Raw genomic sequence first — 19349 nt, forward strand, 5'->3', positions numbered from 1 at the left:
TAATTTGAAATAATTCGGAAAGTATCAGCAGGTTCTACTTAGATATATTTTTGTCATGTTTTTGCATTAATGTTTAATTACATTTTCAAGACTATACTTCTTAACAGTATTAAAAATCCTGCTAGAAATTGACAGATGCCGGTCAAATTTGAGAGGAATTAAAAGTTCTAGAATTGCTAAGCGTATTTAGTGTTCCAACAAGTAACTTCAATTTGTTAGTTGTCTATCTGTATAAAACTTTGTATTAGGGGGTTTAGAAGTGTCACACGAGTTAAGCTTTTAAAGTTCTGATTTATAACAAAAATTCTACTTCAAAAATTTAAAAACCAAATCAGAATCTTGTTTTGTGTAGCTGTGCTCTCGCGAAGTTTTCTTGATCCCAAAAAAACTTTTATAAGCTATATGTTCTGACACTGAACGGAGAACCAAATACAAAAATCTAATAGTCACTTGAAGACATACAAATCGGCTATGACCTTTATTGTAAAATATGCACACTAAGAGCTCTAGAGCAACAAATAAAGGTAAAAACACAACCAATACATTTTGAAATTAAGAAGTAATAGCATGGCAAATGAGAGTAGTATTAACGTAATGAGAAGCCTTCACCTTGTCTTTCTATTTGGAAAAGAATTTTTTCTTTTATCATATTGAATTATCTAATATTAGCATCTTTAGCGCATAAAATAACTATTATAGTTATTAAATTATCTTTGTAACTTATAGTTAGTAACATTATAATTATTAAACTTTTAAAAATAACAAAACTTTTTAAATAGACAATTTGTATAAAATTGTGCATTAAAGTATCAAAAATCAAATAATTCAGTGCATCTGTTAGTACACTGTTTCTCTAAGGCAGAGCCTACTTAGCCCAAACGCAATTTAAAGTCCATTCATTTAAAGAGGACGTCCTTTATTCTTCCCCATTTCCTGAAGGTCACCATTAATTGTAGGCTACAATTTCTATAAGACAATTCTTTACTTTACGGTAAATATATGTAAATGTTGTATATAAATAAACTTTTCAATGAAAAACTTTAAAAGCTTTTCAACAACTTTTACTTTTCTCACTGCACTGTAACCAATGACCATAAAAAAAAACCTTTCAATTTTTTTTTATTCTACTAAAGATTCTCATGTAAATTTATAGAAGACAAGGTGATTCTAATTAACCAAAATCAGCTACATACAAATATCACATAAAGTTTGATAAGTATTAATACCAAAGAAGTTGGAAAACTTTCAAGAATTGAATTTTAGGCGTACCCTTTACTGAGGCGATTACCAATTTTTCTCAATTGGTCTTAATGACCTTTTGATTCAACCCTTTCCCAATTGTGACTACGACTCCAATTTAGAGGCGAACGCTTGCACAAATCCAGACTTAAACATCCGTGACAACAGAGAACATTATTTAAACAAATGAACAAAATAGTGAGAGATGAAAAGATTCCGATAATATTCTTGAAGTCAAAATTAGAAAGTAGAAATATTTATTAGCATCACCAATCTTCGCTCTTGGACAAAAGCTTTGTGTACAAGGGCAATTGGACTGCTAATAGGAATTTCTTATTGACAAAAATTATATAAAAGGGATCATTAAATCAAATTGTGTAAAAATTAAATAAAAAGTTTGTGTTAATGGAAAAACCAAAATTCTTTCTAATTCCCATTCAGTGTAAAAATCAAGCACTTACATTGCATGAAAAAAATTATTATAGATAAGTTGTGCAGAGCACTGAGCCGCAGCCCCCTCCCCTCCACATCAAGTAGATTTCCCTTGTATGTAAATTATGGGACAACGGGACTAATTTCATTTACGTAAGCAATTTGAGTTGGTGTTTTGGAACTCAAATTATTTAAAATTGTGCCAAACAACTGGATTTTCAAACACTGGATTACAGGGCAAATTTTATAAATTTACATTTTCATCGGCTGAAAACAAATGAAAAATCAGACTGTCAGTGATAAAAACTTCAACTGACTTACATTTTTTCTGTATCAATTCTATTGAGTACCGCCATAACATTAATGATGCTCGTGTTATGGATCCAACAAAGCCATAAATAATGATTCAAAGTTCAATTCCTTAAGTTTCCCATATCCTTTGGACAATACAGAGTCAGGCACACACACTAGTAATAACTTCTTTTTTTATCTGAGCTCTCATATATAATTTCGCCTGGCAAGGGTAAGTGCTTTACTACGACCTTTCTGATCTTGATCCCCCTCCCATTACCAAAATATTTTACTCTTTTTATCGCAAAAAGAACTTGTCAACAAATCTTAGAATTTCGAATGTTGGTGTTTTACAGTCGGCAAATGTGGCTTCGATGTACAGAACAGAAAATATTTTAATCAATTCTTCAATGTAGATTCCTTTCATAGTCCAACTGATATCACCCACTACATAATTCAGGAGTTTTATAGCTAGTAAAAAAGAGCTGTATATCAGAATTTCGCCCAACGAGCCGGCATAGGATTCGGAGCTCCAATAGAAAAGAAGTTAGTCTATTGCCGAATTAAATAAATACATAGTTAAAACACATACGAACTTCTAAGTCAATAAAGCTAAAGAGCCCATTTTATACCAAAACGTATAAAAATTCATTAACTTGCTAGCTATAGCTAAATCCTAAAATCTACCAAAAACCATAAGTATGACTATAGAAAACGGCATAATACCATACAAGTAAGTGCGTTAAAGTCTTTCTTCTCGGAGGAAATAGATAAATTGTTTCAAAACGGCACTAAAAAGACCGATTTTTTCCAGGGATCGATAGGCTACAGAAAACCAATGTTTTGTAGCCTATGACTAGAGATCTTTTTTTTTATGAAAGTGTTTCAGGGTTCAACGTATACAAATTCATTAACTTGCTAGCTGTAGCTAAATCCTAAAAAACTACCAAAAACCAAGAGTATGACTATAGAAAACGGCATAACACCATACAAGATAGTGCGTTAAAGTTCTTCTTCTCCGAAGAAAAAGATAAAATGTTTCAAAATGGCACTAAAAAGACCAATTCTTTCCAGAGACCGATAGGCTGCAGAAAAACCACTGTTTTGTAGCCTATGACTTGAGATCTTTTTTTATGAAAGAGGGTTTCAGGGTTCAACGTAGAAAAATTCATTAGCTTACTACCTGTAGCTAAATCCTAAAAAACTACCAAAAACCAAGAGTATGGCTATAGAAAACGGCATAAAAACATACAAGAAAGTGCGTTAAAGTCTTTCTTCTCAGAGAAATAGATAAATTGTTTCAAAACGGCACTAAAAAGACCGATTTTTTTCAGAGACCGACAGGCTGCAAACAAACCACTGTTTTATAGCCTATGACTAGAGATCTTTTCTTATGAAAGAGGTTTTCAGGTAGTTTTTTTTTCTATATTATACTGGAGACTTTAATGCAGTTATTTTTTGTTGTTGTTTGAAGATGGCCACAAAAGCTTATCGGCAAATTTTTACTTTGTGCTTTCAATTCTTGTCAATAAATATTCCCTCACAAAAAAAAAAAAAAAAAAAAACAGCCTAAGCCTAATTTTACACAAAAAAAAAACTTTTATTGAACATCATTTTCCAATTTCTTGATGAAACATTGTTTATTCCAACTTATAAAAAATTCCTCCTTGTTATTATTAATAAAAATAGCAAAAAATTAAGCATTGCTTGGATAATTTAAATGGTAGCCCATTTGGGCTAGGTAAACCCAAAAAAAGCACGAAAATCAAGACAAGTCATTTAATGGAAAATATAACCCATTTAAATGGCAGCCTGAATTAGAAAAACAACAGCCTAAAGGGTTTAAAACAACAATGGTCAAAGCGGTACCTTAAATAGAAGGGAAATGATTTTGAACAAATCTAAGATTTTAAACCTTTGGTTTTCTTAACTACAATTTCCTTTTTTTTAGAGAATACCCACAATCATTTAGTTTTGAGCAGCTTGTCGAGCAGAGAAAAAAGAGTGAAATAAGAGCAAACAAAAAATACAGCTATTCCAGGAATACCAATAATCAGGACATATGGTAGAACAGGCATAGCCTATAACCAGATCCTTAAGGAAAGGTCCACAGACGTAGATCTGGATTACACACCGTAGATTTATCACATGGACACACATTATAATAATATAGAACATATATTGCAATGTAAGCAGCCACCATGCATTTAACAAAATGGTGACAATCCTTGGTGATTTCTAGTAGCCTGGTGAGCAGCAAAAAGGACAAACACAAAATACCATAATTACAGGTGTGATAAAAAGATATAGGACACGTCCAAATTATATTCCTTCAAATTATCTTCATTCATAAATTCATCTCATTCTTCAACTTAAAAGTCGCCTTTTCTTTCCTAGAAATTAAAATAAATTAGAAGGAAAACATGAAACAAAAGACAGGATTTAATGCAAATTTTTTAAAGACTTTTTTGTGCAAGATATTTCCACTAAGAGCTAGAATTTCTTCAATAATCACGAGTGAATTTCTTCATTAATAAATGCCTTATTTTTCAATAGCTCAGCTTTTATTATTTATTCTCAGTTGTTTATAGAAATAATGGAATCTATTTAAACAAATTCTGATATTAAGGGACTATTTTAATTAACAACAATAAATTTTTTTGCTACAATATTGAAGAATACGGATACTTGCACAAGAATTTTAATTCGTCAGAATATCAAAAATAGGCAAATGAACTGAAAATAACAGAAAAATTGCAAAAATCATAAGATTTCAGGAGAGCATGTCACTTGCGCAGACGCTAATCGTGAACATAAACGGGTGAAGATGGCAAAAAATAGGGAATTGAAGTATTTTACATAGAAATTGCTTTCCTTTTAATAGGGTAATTCATGCTAAGTTAAGATACAAACGGCAAAGATTTGGCCTGAGCGTATTAATATGCTTGACCAATTTCTAACACTACCGCCTTCTTTTAATTTTCATTAAAGAAAACATACTACTGGTATTACCCAGCACAATTTTAATTTAACATAGGTAAATCGTCAACGGACAACGCACTAGCCTTATTCTGCGAAGTTTGGCCGAAACGAAGCCATCGAAATATTATTTTTAAATAAAGTTCTATAATTGGGCCGGTTTGGCCCTAACGTTCCTTTTGAAAATTCTGGACCGCAAAGACAGATCTTCCCCTGCAACACCTTCTGGGACTTCTCGCTAAAGAGTTGTAATGCATACACCAGTGCGTACAACAGCGGACTAACTATGTGCGAAAGAGAGAGGTCCAGAGGTACGAAACTAAGTCAAAGCTGGCGAGTTTTGACGACATGGTGCAAAAACGGCATAAGTCCCAGTTAAGACCCAAATAAGTAAATTTCTGACTTAAGACAAAAACGAGCTAAGTTCTGACTTAATAAAAATATGAGACAGGTCTTATGTCCCAGATACGGTTCGACTCGGTGAGCACCACTTGCTTTTCTCACTAATATGTTATCCATTTAAATATTTGCCTTTGAAACGAAGAAGAATCAACTGGCGAATTATGTACTGATTCGTAAATTCAAAATATTGCTTTAACAAACTAAACATTTTCCCTTAAAACTTGAAACTGATGCTTCAATAGTTATATTTAGGCACAAAATTCTTGTTTATTTGAATAAATAGAATGAAAAGGAAAAATATTAACAAAAAAGTATCGTTCTAGAATATTAAATAAAGTTAAAGCACAAATGTATACACAGATATTTATTGCTACAAAAGCATCTTCGGGTCCCGGCAAAAAACAAAACAAAAAGAACAAAAACTTACGGATAAGGTAAACACACAACAACAACCACAACACAACATAATAATAGCAATGGCAATAAAAAAACACAAATAATACCCATAGCACAACAAAATAATAATAGATACTCGCACAAAAATAATAATTATGATTACAATAAAAACACAAATAATATTAACAACTCACAAACCCACTAACCTCACAATTTTTCAAGAAATGTATATGTGCCAATGTGCACAAACATACACAGATACATACATACTAACACATACACAGAGACACACACATATACATATATACACACATACACACACACACATACACGCAAGCACACATGCACGCACAGACGCAAGCATACACAACCACACGCACACAAACACCCGCCCACACACGCATACACCAACACACACACACAAACACACACGCACAAACACACGAATACACACACACACGCACGCACATACACACACACACACGCGTGTGTGTGCATGCATGCATGTGTGTGTGTGTGTTCGTGAGTGTGTGTATGCGTGTGTGTGTGTGCATTTGTGCGTGTGTGTGTGCATGTGTGTACGTGTGTGTGTTTGTGTGCGCGTGCGTTTTTGTGTGCGCACGTGTTTGTGCGAGTGTGTTTGTGCGTGTCTGTGTGTGTGAGTGAAGCGTGTGTGTGTGTGTGTGTGCGCGTGTGTGCACACACACAGGAAATAATTAACATAAAGCAAAATAATCTGATCTTTAATTTCTACAAAAACTATTTCTTTCTTTGAATGTTTCACAATGCCAAAACCTCCTTCTAATTTCAAACGAATCATACTAAAGCAATCAAAGAACAAACTAGCAAGCAAAGAATCAAAGGGCAAACTATCAAGAAAACACTACCTTTTCTGATAAATGAAGAAATTGGTTTTCAAGTGGCTTAAGCCTCGTTATATTGTTAGTAGTTTCCTCTCCAATATCAATTAGGTAAACCTTTAAAAAAATGCTTCTATATTAATACAATTTTTTATACACTTTTGTCTCCTAGAACCAAACAATGCATGTGAATTTCCAAATAAGAGGAGGAAAGATAAATACAGAAATAATAGTAGACAACTTGACATTTCATGTGAGGAGGCAAGAACAGGAGTGCCTATTCCTACTCCAGCGTACGTCCCTGAAGTGCGTTAATTATTGATCATACATTTATTATTTTAATAGTTGTAAAGGAGAGGGACTTCCAAAACAGCTGCGTTCCAGTCACGAAATCCGTCCAATTGCGATTCCCTTATCTAGAAGAATGACTTCCCGTGAATACTAATAATTGCTATAAGAGATCTTGAACGCGACTGCCTGTTATTATCAAATATTTGTTTGACAGTTATTCCCATCATTTATAACAACGAGTGAGCTGTAATAATATTGATACTCCATGATTATGTCGCCGTGATAACTTTTGCACGAAAGACAAACAAAAGAAGAAAGAAGTAAAGTAAGTGACAAGTCTGTTTAAACAAATGACTAGGTAATAGTCTACACAACAGAATAATTATAATTGACCTATTATAAATAATGATAAATCTGTTACAATAATTGGTCCAGCTATAATAATAAAAAAATTTCAAGATACCTAAACATCTAGTTATTCACTTTGCCAGAATCCACCACAATTGGTTTCTTGTGCTCCAGTCGCATTAAAGTTTCATCTGTCTATAAAAAGGTCCTGCCTAATCTGTAAATGATTTATTTTTTCTTTTATTTAACGTCAAACTTGTAAATAGATAAGCGGAAACGGAAATAGCAACAAGTTGATTTGAAAGCCTTGCATCATCACTAATTTTTTTCCAATTATTACTTACTAACAATACATCTTTATATCTTTTGCCAAAATCATCTTACAGATAGAAAAAAATACGTTTCTAAGCTTCCAACGTTTCTAATTTCCAAAAAAATTGCAACTTCAATCTTTACTCTGGTTGGTCAATCAGAGATTTTACACTTGAGAGCTGAACAGTGCTTAACTCAACATGTTAAGAAATGCCTACAAAATTGGCATAGTAGCCGCATTTAACTTTGATTTTATCCACAAATGCGACTATAATGCAACCCAGGCTTTAATTTGGTGGTAATTTTCTATATTTCTTACTCACATTACTATTTTTGTCATCTTTAGGACTCTTTTTAAAAATTTGTGCCATTGAATGTTATCCGAGGTGTTTGATAGCATTCAACGTAAATAAACATCTGAGGTGTCATCTAAAGTATTAGCACTGTACGAATATCATTGATATACATCAGAAAAAGTGCGACTCCCAGGATACTAATCTGAGAAGCTCCGACGATTACTAGATTTTTTACGACACAAAAATACATTAAAGACTCTGAAGGGTGTGATTTTTCAGAAAACTCAGAAGAATTTTGAGCAGATGTTGCCTACAAATTCCATAAGCTTTGAGTTTCGTTAACAGGCTCTTATACCACACTCTATGGAACTAAAAGCTACGAAATAATCGGGTTAATTATAAAGAGTAAAATATAAATAATAGTAGTACTTTGTTTCTTTTTACTTTAGCTTACATCATTGCAGTCTCTTCCCATGTAAAAATCAGGAAGTCTGAACAATCACGAATCTATTTTTAAACGAAAGAGTATTCGGCATTTAGAATCTACCGTAACATTTCTGATCAAAAATCCGCACACTGTAGCTTTGCTACTGCTTTATACCTAAGTGTTTGATGTGCAAGAGAGCAAAATGCGTCTTACCTGTGCAAAGTCTTTATCTATGTCAAGGACTTCTCCTCTGTACCATATTCCGTCATTTTCTTCTTGGCAGGCAACAAGTTTCCCGATTTCTGGAGGTCTTTCGAAGTCTCGGGCTTTGGTTGAGTAAAAATCTTGCATTTCTTCAAATTTGTCATTTTGTGATTTTGAGTCACCTTTCTTCAAAATTGAGATTTTGTGACATTGCGATTTTGCATCATCTTTATTTTCAGTACCTGAAAAACAACATTGAACTTGGATGAATCCCTTTTACTTACTATAATTTTTTTTAACCTAATTAGCAGGGGTGATCACATAGAGCTAAATTCAGATCAAACCTCAGATCTAAAAAGAAAACGTGCCTAAAAATGTGATATCCTTTTTCATTATTATTTTGCTTGCATTATTGACTAACTTGGCTTGGCTCCTGCCACATCATATGTGGCGTAGAGAGCATAGCAACTGCGCTTCTCCAAGTGAACTGATCTGCTGCTATGAGGGGGCCTCGACACAAGCAATGTCAGCCATGCTGAGGAACTTCTGTAGCCTGTCCTCCCATCTGGTCCAAGGTCCACCCCATGGGCGTGACCAACCACAGGATGTGGGGTCAAAGTCGTATGAAATTCTATCGGGGGCCGTTGAAGGTATAGAAGGAGATGCCCAAATCATCTGAGAGTTCAACGGGCAATATGTGTTGGGAACGGAGCCTGGTGAGTAAAGGCAAGGAGCCTTTCATTGCTGTCAAATACATTCCATCAGAGCCTCTCAAATCGACGGAATTGTTTCATCTGGCAGGCATCTATCGCGATCAAGATACAGAATTTTATGGGCCGTGTCTCAGGCGCATAGAGCGGCACTGAGTTCACAGATGAATTATATATGTGTCACTTCATGTGCCTAGAAATATAGGGCGATCTTTAGATTACATTGAGTCTTCTGATGATATAAGAAGCTTTCACAACTCGACTGAATAGTTTCGTGTCCACGGAGTCATCATTCGAAATCCCAGAACCAAAATAGGTGAAGTTAGCAACAGCTTCAACGTGGGCCCCACAAACTGTAATGAATTCGGAGAGCCTAACTAGGGCTTGTGGTTCGAATGCATTAATTTTTATTTTTTGCCAATTTACTTTAAGCCAAACTTTCGCAGCTTCTTCCAGCAGGACATTTAAAGCATCTATTAGCTGTTGCATGGAGTCGGTAACGAGCGTAAGGTCATCGGCACCCTCGTCGTACACCAGTTTTGATGGTAAATGAGGAGCATCGCTTCCTATTCACTGGGATGCAACTCTCGTTTTCCTCGTACAGCTTTTCAAGGAGTAGACAATATTTGCCTGGCAGTCCGAGGGAGCAAACTATAATCAAAAGACATTTACGGTTGACCGATTCGATGGCAGCCTTAAAGTCCACAATGGCTATATAAGCTTTTTTACGGAATTCTTTTGCCTTTTCCACCAACTGCCGAAATGTAAAGATCTGCTCAACAGGTGACCTCTTGGGTGACTGCATTATGCCTGTATTCACTTAATCTAATTAGAAAAATTCCCAATTTTCACATTGAGATTCTAGCTGACCAATAGTAGCGTAGCAACAGAAATTATGTTGATTTTAATCCTAGTTTAGAAGGGGAACACTCCATCAAGACTACCGTCGGTATTGAATGTTCTAAATGCCAATTAGTATTAAAAAAGCCAAAAAAGTAATTTCCAAACCACACTATGGATGTTCCTGAATCCAAACTGGGTTCTTCCTGAACACGAATTTGCTGCTTAATTTTTTATGCCAAAGTTGAATATACGTTATGTATTGATGTTATGTAACTTGAAGGTGCCAAATAAAATGTCGTCTATATTTTAATTGTAATGCAAGACTAGCTCTTAAGCACAAAAACTAAAAAAAAGTTTCAAAACATTTCTACATTCAGCTCATAGCAGAACTATGTTAATTAAAAAAAGGGACTTTATTCATAGACAGTGCAATAGTACTGCCAAAGAAAAGAGTTATACCGGTTCCATATGTTCTTAATTTTTTCTTTCAACAGCAATTACGTACGGAGAAATTGGTTGCATAAACTTTAGAGCGGGCTCATTTAATTGAAAACTGAAATCTCTAGTGCCCTTATAAAAAGTCAAAGTGAATGAAGCGTAACCAGCTCTATTCAGGTTCCTTTTTTCCAACCCACGCCGAAAATCACTTAAAGTCATCCGATCAAGTTTTTGAAATAGATACTTCATTCAAAATAGTTGAAAAATTATGCAAATAATTCTACCTACGAAAACATGATTCACGCAACCTCTGGGACAAGGATCGTAAATTATGCACGTTGCCTATTGTTTACTAATAGATTTTATAATGAAAAATGATAACATTTTTGGTCTATGGAAGTACGACTAGCTCGAAAGCTTCGGATACCTGTCTTTCGGCCAAGAAAACCATACACTCTATTGGGGATAGGGGTCTTAAAATAAGCCAGAGAACCCTCTGTTCTAAATTTGTCTTGTTTTGAGTGAGATCTTGCGGATCTTTAAGGCCAAGATAACCAGCTTTCCAAAAGTTTAGCATAACTGAGTAGATCAAAATGTTCTATATGCACCCGATTTTTTTAATTATTTGTAATATCTTGGGAGAGGCCAAAGAGGTCGAGTTGAAACTTTGAGAGAGTATTCAAGGGCCAAGTGGACTTACAATTTCTACTTGGGGAGAAGGGTGGAGGTAAGTCAAAAGACAGCATGTGTATTCAAAATAGCATGTCTGTAATATCTCGGGAACTGCTGTGGGGACAGAATTCAAACCATCACGCACTTTTGGAGAAAGGTAGGGGGGGGGGCAAAGAAAGCTTAAACTTAGCTTTTGGGGGGTGAAAGGGCTAATTAACTTTTGTCGCCAGTCCATATACGAAAAGGTTTTTTGCACTATAAGTTCCCGCGAGACTTACAATGTATGCACGGTTAAGTAGCTATACAGATGAAAAAGGTACTACGGGCAGCAAGGTTGCTAATATGGCGAGACAAGCAGGATACTTATAGATTTTTATTTTTACAATTAAAATGTTTTATAATGTGATTCTATTAAATCTTATAATAAAATACTCTAATTTTTTATGTCGACCTGCTTTGAAATTTTAGGCCATAAAGACCCCAATCAAAATTTTAGAACCACGGGAAACTCGATCAGGAAACAAGTCTCATTCTTGATGCGCTGATTCTTCATATCCTTTCTTTGTTTTTATTTTTAAATAGCAAAATAGAACTCATCGAGCTCAAAACACATTTATTTAAATAAACCAAAATTTAATACAATAACATTCCTTAAAAAAAAGACCGATTACTATTTGTCTTTATTTAAAACTGCAACAAGATGGGAGTCAGGATGGTTTCAGTCAAACTTCAGAGGATTTTAGCTCAATTTAAACGAAATCCCAGTATCAAACCGTATCATAATATTAGGTAGGGCAAGCTAAAAAAGAACAAAACATTTGTTCATTCTAAAATCACACTCTACAGAAGACCAAAAATTAATTAGATTTTCAATCTATTTGAATAGTATTCTCTCAAAAACCCATCCAGTGCACACAGTAAAACTAAAATTTGTTGTAAAATTTCGCCAAAAATCTAAATAATAAGCAGAAATTGTAATTTTTAAGCAAAAAAATTCACAAACATTACTTTTATTAACCAATAAAAAATACTGTCAATTAAAAACAAACAGAAATTAATTTAAAAAAAATTATTTTCCAAAAAAAGAAAAAAGATATTAAACCAAAGATGTGGAGGAATAAAGTTGTAGAGTAGTTTAAATTCAAAACAAACAGAAATCACTATCAATGAATAAATGAAAGCCAAAACAAAAAAAGCTTGTGTAAAAAGGCCGAATTCATAACAAACAGAAATTTCCACAAGCTGGAGTAGCCTTTTAACAACCAATGCATCACGATTTATTGAAAATAATATTTATTTGAGCAGTAATTTTTCATTTTTCATAGCATCAACAACAACATAACAAAAAATATATCTGAAGACTAATCAAAGTTTACAAGCAAATATGGTAAAAGTAAAAGTTACAAGCAAAAGCTTACAGCCTGTTCATTTCTTCCCTCTCAAAACTTCTAAACGTCTTGAACATCATTTACATTTCATTATAAACGATATATATTTGAAACTTTTTTCTAGTGTTAAAAAATCAGCAAGAATAACAGCAAAGTTCCCATAATAGCCAAGATTACTGCAAAGAACTATGAAAAAATGGACTGACTGTTGAACATGTAATGATATTAATGCCTGTAAGTTTCGGCAATTTTGGTTTTATCAACGTTATAAAAGAGTAAATGTTTAAAATATATTTTGACAAACGACTTTAAGTAAGGAGCTACTCGAATCAATAGCAACCGAAACTCTAAAAATCAGAATTTCAATATCAATAGATACATCAAAAGAATTGGCTCATTATGCTGATTCTAAATATATAAGATTCATTAAGTTTAGTGTTACCCAGGCTACGAACCAGAAAACAATTTCCTGAGTTTTGAAAAGGTGGAAAGACAACGGAAAACCCAAGGAACTATAATGAAAATCACACCATCAGATTCAGCATATCAGAGAATCCTACTGTAGAGGTTTCAAGCTACCATCTGCAAAAATGTGGAGTAGTATTTTATGGCCAGAAGAAAAATCAGAAATGTGTCTTTGATTGTTTTACTTTTTCCCAGGGGTGCTCGTACCAAACCAATAGTAATAGAATATCGGGAGATGGCTCAATCAAACGGAAAGTAAAAGTTCTAAGGCCTTTTTTAAGTTACTGAAAACATTGAAAGGCAACTAGCCTCCCTCCCATGCCCCATTTTCCACCACAGTCGTCCAATCAAATAATTGAAAGGTCCAATAACTATGCCTTTGGAGATAACCCAACCTTCTTCAGTCACTGAGAAAAGGTCTATAAGTTATGAGATTTGCCTATCGTTTATTTAGACAAACAGTATTTGTTATTGGGAAGTATAAAAAAAAATTTACGGGTGGGGGGGGGGGAGGTTTCGGGGGTTAACTTTCCCGAGAAAATTTTACACTAGGAGAATCTGTCAGGTTCCTGAACGAAATTCTTTTTATTTGTCTTAATTTCTCTTTGCCAACTCAATCTTATTTATGGAGCTGTTAGGGGTAATTATTAACCCATTGCAAAGGGTAAGATGTTAACGAACAGAATTTATTGCGCATATGACGGAAATTTCCCCTCCTCAATACCTCGCTCTTTATGCTAAAGTTTAACTCTGTGTCCCGATTCTTAAAAAAAACGACTCTTGAAGCACAAGAACCGTTTAATTAGAGCAAAAAGAATCTTTCTTTGTTAGCGAATTATTGAGGAAGGGACCCCCCTCATATACATAATAATATCGGTTTGTTTTTTAATGTTGCTGCCATTTGCTTGCTTTCAGTTGAAAAAAAAATCAGTTGAAAGACTCTTTCAGTTGAAAGACTTTCAGTCTTTATTCAATTTTCAGTAAAGCGCAATGATGCTCTGTGCTATAGAAAGGTTTAGAAGACGGTAATCACACTCCTGTTTGTGGTAATTTCCGTTCTTTTCAATTTAGAAATGGTTTAAAGCTGTTAGACATTGATTTTTCATTGTTTAAAGCTCAAATGCTAATCTAACTTTTAGTGACTTTAAAGAAGCGACAGCTCCACTCTTATTTATGGCAACTTCTGCTCTCTTGTTTTATCGCCGCTCTTTACTTTTCTTTAATTAACTTGTTTTTAATCATATAAAATTAAACGTCTTCCTTTCAAAAAACCTGGTCTGAAGGTGTTACTTTTATTTTGAAGGCAAGACGCACATCCTATGTAAATACGTTGGATAGCTTCTAATAAAATAGGAATAAGAAGCAAAGAATGTTGAGCATAAAAATACAAAAATTGAAAATGGATTCAATTAAAATTGTTCATGCTAATGAAGCAAGTGACAATTAAAAGACAGAAAGCACTTCTTTTACATTTTTTAGCACACAATACGCACAGATCTAATGCATCCAAAATATAGAAGGGGGAGGGGCATTAGTGTATATTTTCATGAGGTAAGGATGGAGACATCAAAAACAATTTCTACGGTGGATAGAGGTTTTGAAAAAGAGAAGAAAAGATACAATTTAGAATCCAAATTTTCAAGTAGGGCCCTTAGGATCAATAAGAGAGATGGGATGTATTCCCCCCCCTCTCCCATCCATCCTTGTTCTAACATATGTTGAACCAGAACCTCAAGATATACTTTAGTAAAGCCAAGTACCTTTGTCTTCCATTTTGCATATAGTTGTATCTGGTTTGCCAATTCCTTCATTAGCACCCAAATTTGATCTTTGGTTAGAATTTGACAACACCATGTTTTTCTTGCTTTGACTGGGATTTACACAGGTATTTCCCGCTGTCTTATGGATGGCATCCTGATTTTGAGAGCTTGTACTAAACTTGTTTGGGTTCCTCTTGACTTCTAAGATTTTCCTTGTTTCAAAGGTCTGAACACACGACTCTTTACAATCTTCTTTCGAATTATCACTTTGAACTGGATACATCTGCCCCTGAGGTACTCTCATGCCGTAATCTGGGACTGATGAGAAAGACGAGTTACCTTGGACACAATTTCCAAAGAAAGTAATTAGCGGCTCCGGGTTACGTATGCTATCAACCTGTCGAGGGTTAGAATGTTGGTTCTGATAAAAAGGACCTAGCGCCCCTGGTGATTGCAATGGCGGATGAGGGAAAAAATAACGGATCTGAGGTGGGTGCATCGAATAGACGATATTTTGAGGATAAGCGTTAGTATTATTAAAGCGTAAAGGCATAGGACTGGGCATATAAGGAAACCCCAGTGGATACTGAACAGGCCCTAGGCTTTGAGATAAAGTGCTTCCAGCTCTAGGAGGTACTTGTTTTGGATTAGCGGGCAGGTTATAAAGAACAGGAAGAAGAAAGTACCTAGGAGGAGGAGTGGAAATTGGGAGGCCGTTTTTTAACGGAAACCACTCATTGGAATCCGGAGGAAAGCTGACCAACGGGGCTGATGTCTCGGACATATTAGGAAAACATGGAGGGTGGTCAATGTGCATCTGTGATAGACTCTCTTTTGACAAATAATCAACATCCGGTACTTTAAATAGCTGTGATTGGGGTGTTGGCAAATTTACTTCATGGACTTTTTCTGGGATTACTAGAGCCAAATCTTTGTTAGACCAGCTACTTCCAGAAAAAACAGAATTTTTACATGAGTCGGTTTTTACGTGCAGTGCATTGAAGGATCCCTCTTTTATAGCATTTAAGACCACAGGAGCATTGTGACTTTTTTTGGAACCTGCAGCAGGGAAGTTCAATTGCTCTGTAACCTTCTTTCTTTGGCCTAGCACTGTCTGAAGGACTTTTCCAGATGGAAGACTTTCGTTGTGGATGTCTTTATCATTATATGGAGGCACGTCATGGATAGAATTTTTAAACGACTGGACTTCTGGAGTAGGAAAGTGAACATCTGGCCAAGCTACAGAGGACTTTGAATCCTGTGTGGCTGTTGCTTCTTTCTTCTGTAGTAATTGGGAAATTTTTTCTGGTAAAAGCCACTCATTTGATGTAGGCGTGACATCGCTAAGGTTTTCATCAAGCTGGACTATCCCCCGTGAGCAGTAACTATCCAGTTTAGCAACTGGCTCGATTTCTGGTCCTTTAAAATCATGTTCCAGTGCTTCAACTGCCTTTTGAGTAACATTTACCTTCAAATGATGGTTCAAAGAAAAACTATCATCATTTCCCAAATCTGAAGGCATTTTAGGATAGGACTGAATATCACAAGAAAAATCTGGTGACTTTCTTTTAGACTTTGATTTGTTTTCTAAAGAGAAATTCGCAGTTTTTTTATTTGACTGAGATGCTTCTTCAGTTTCCACAGCAAATCTTGTCTCAACTAAATATTGACCGATATCATAAGATCCTTTTCTTGGTTCAATGTCAAGTTTCCATAGTTTAACACTGTAAATCAATTCACTATTATCTAATTTCACCCCCATAAATACAGCCACTAGTAGACCTGGAGCTTCAACAGCGTATCGGAAGTACAAACAGGCATATTTGCTCCATTCTCCATCTACGGGCTTGAGCTGAAAGAAAAAAGAATGTAAATAAAATACGTTTAAACAAACATATATGTTGTTCATTATTAAAATACTGTTGACTCTCTTCAACGACTTAAACCGTAGACCTTCATATATGCATTCTTTACATACACAGTAGACTTATATCTACACTGCAGACATAAAGATTAGATCTTTGTATTAATATCTACATATAAAAACTGAAGGGTCTGTCTTGGTCATTTGAAGCTAAACTAGTGAAACCGGAAGCTTAAAAATATCTCCAGATAATACTAAAGCCACGAGAATACATATCTATAAACTGGAAATATTATGTTAAAAAAAAAAACATTTACATAAATGGCACTGTACAAATATTTTCATGCATTTAAGCTATATACATTAAAAAAAAACAATTGCATGAAAATCTTCACGTATTTAATCTACTTTTATGTAATTTAGTGAGGGAATACAACAGAGAGACAAAAGCCCGAGCACTGCAAGGGCTGCCCGAAAGCCAGCCCAAGAGGAGCAAGTTCTACGTGCTCCGGCATAAGGCCCGAGTTTCATCCTAAGTCCTGCAAAAGCCACTTTGATGGCAGCTGCAGATATTTTCATTTTCATAAGCTATTTTCATGTATACTTGTGTCATTATATACGAGGACAATTCATAAAGTTTCCGACTCAAAAAGGACACAATAAATTTTTCTTTAAATTTATTTTTACTTCCTTACAAAATTCATGTAAATCTACACACATCACTCAGCTATGCTCCAACCTATCTAAACCATCCAAAACGTATTCGATGTCTTTTAGATAGTCTAGATATTGACCTACTCATTAGCCGAAAGTCTTTTTCTTCCAAGCATAGTTTTTAGACCTAAGGAACACAAAGAATTTGGTGAATAACGAGGGAGATCAAACAGTCCAAACCGTGATTAGAGGATTTTAGCCATGGCAACTACTAAGGTGCGAGAAAGCACATTGTCTCAGCAAAATATATGTTTTTTTGTTCTGCGAGCCAATTCTCTCCATAGTCTGTTATTTCAGCTGTATTTGGTTTCGGGCGTATAATACTGCATTCAAGTTCCGTCTACAACCATGAATCGGGACAAAAACTCTAATTAAATCTATACCGCCTAAACTGCGCCAATAGAATCTTGTTCACCTGAATGCCTTTTTGAGGGTGACCAAAGACAGCATCTAACGCAGAAAAAAATCTATACTTTTTAATGCCTGAATTCTAATTCAATACGGTGACAAAACTTCCATTCAGCACATTCAGGCCTACCCAAGATTACCCTCTGACCAAAACGGTCAGATGACCGTTTGGTTATATTTGGGCACTTGGTGGTAGTTCTGATCTGACTGTCAGTTATTAAATCAGCCAAACTGCTCGCGAGTTTTCTTCGTAGAAAACAATTTTTGAGCCAAACAGACATAACAATCACCTGCTTCTTCTATTTCGATGTCACAAACATATTATTAGTGTAGTTACGGCACAGTTTGATATCGACTTCGTCTTGTTACCATTTATCTTTTAGCCTGTTGGGGAGGCTACTGGCATCACATAAAGTGAGCCAAATATCTCGAGATTTTGGAAGAGGGGCTATGACCTATCCCCACTGTAAAAAAATTTCACACAAATCTAAAAAATATTTTTTTTATATCCTGAAGATCCAATGGTCCACTGAACCCAAAAATCTCTTTCTAATCAGTCGTCTCTCAAAGAGAGGAGCAGCAACTTTTTGAATCAGTAGAAAGCAAAACTTACTTGGTGCAATCTGCAGCACACGACACCAGTCTTGGAACGTATACCTTGACTAGAATTTTTCATTTGGATCGGATTGTGGACAGATGATGCATCTATTGACTTCCTATAAGATATAAAAATACATTAAATAATCCACTTTAAAACAGCCTTCTTAAGTGGAAGTTAATAATTCCCTCTGCTTTAATCCCGTTGATCCGTCATCATAATCTGGGCTTTTTTAAGATGGACTTCGACCCATCTAAATAGCTTCAAAATTGCTTCTTTCCATAAGAATGAAAATTAGTAGATAACAGTGATTGAAAATAGACAGTAATAAGAAAATCGTATATATCCTAAATTTAATTAATAACCATCGTTGACTTTCAAAGCTAATTTCTTAGAGTGTGCATTTTTCAGTAACTGGCCTGGAACCGAGTCTTATAAGAGTTGGATGCGGTTTGCATTGGAAGCTTTCGGTAATATTAAAAAACTTTTTTTTCTTAACTTTTTTTAAAGTTACTTAGCCAGTATTTTTACCCATACATTTGAAAGGAGCTGATTTACAAGGAAGAAGCAGTAACGAATGTAACGTACTTAAAACTGAAACTAAAAGCAACACTAAATTAATTGCTACAATTTTTTCTACGTCAAGACGTTTTAACCATAAACAAGTTGCCGCTCATAGCATTCTTCAATATGCCAGAGTTATTGTTGCTTCATCGAAGATAAAATATAAACTTTAAACTAAAAATTTAACTTAGCCAACTGATTTTCTATATTTTTCGAAGTAACGAATAACAAAACTAAATCCTTTGCTACAAATAAACAGATATAAAAAAAAAAGAATCGCTGAAAATTTGAACAGCGCTTAATTTTTATTTTACATATACATAATACATATAAAATGCACTTTTCTAGCCTTTTAAGAGGTTTGAGGGGTGGCAAGATTCCCCTTATTTGTGATAAGTTATGGTTTAAGTTTAGCTGCATTGCTGAACAAGGTTTTAATAAAAATCGT

At 34.7% G+C, this 19349-nt stretch overlaps 1 protein-coding gene across 6 annotated transcripts in view; it reads right to left on the reverse strand.

The window, feature by feature from the left end:
* Positions 1-465: 465 nt before the first annotated feature.
* Positions 466-19349, reverse strand: part of LOC136040660 (uncharacterized) — a 37586-nt gene continuing 18702 nt past the window's right edge. For 5 of the 6 annotated variants that reach the window (XM_065724947.1, XM_065724946.1, XM_065724944.1 and 2 more), the window contains 5 exons: positions 18353-18455; positions 14754-16605; positions 8487-8719; positions 6627-6716; positions 466-4355 (listed from right to left, as the gene is read on the reverse strand). In XM_065724947.1, coding sequence (XP_065581019.1) covers positions 4335-4355; positions 6627-6716; positions 8487-8719; positions 14754-16605; positions 18353-18455 — 2299 coding nt within the window. In that variant the 3' untranslated portion in view covers positions 466-4334. The remainder of the gene's footprint in view (positions 4356-6626; positions 6717-8486; positions 8720-14753; positions 16606-18352; positions 18456-19349) is intronic. The other variant, XM_065724948.1, reaches the window with a different exon arrangement.

This window comes from Artemia franciscana, chromosome 21, assembly GCF_032884065.1.
Source record: "Artemia franciscana chromosome 21, ASM3288406v1, whole genome shotgun sequence".
Taxonomy (NCBI): domain Eukaryota; kingdom Metazoa; phylum Arthropoda; class Branchiopoda; order Anostraca; family Artemiidae; genus Artemia; species Artemia franciscana.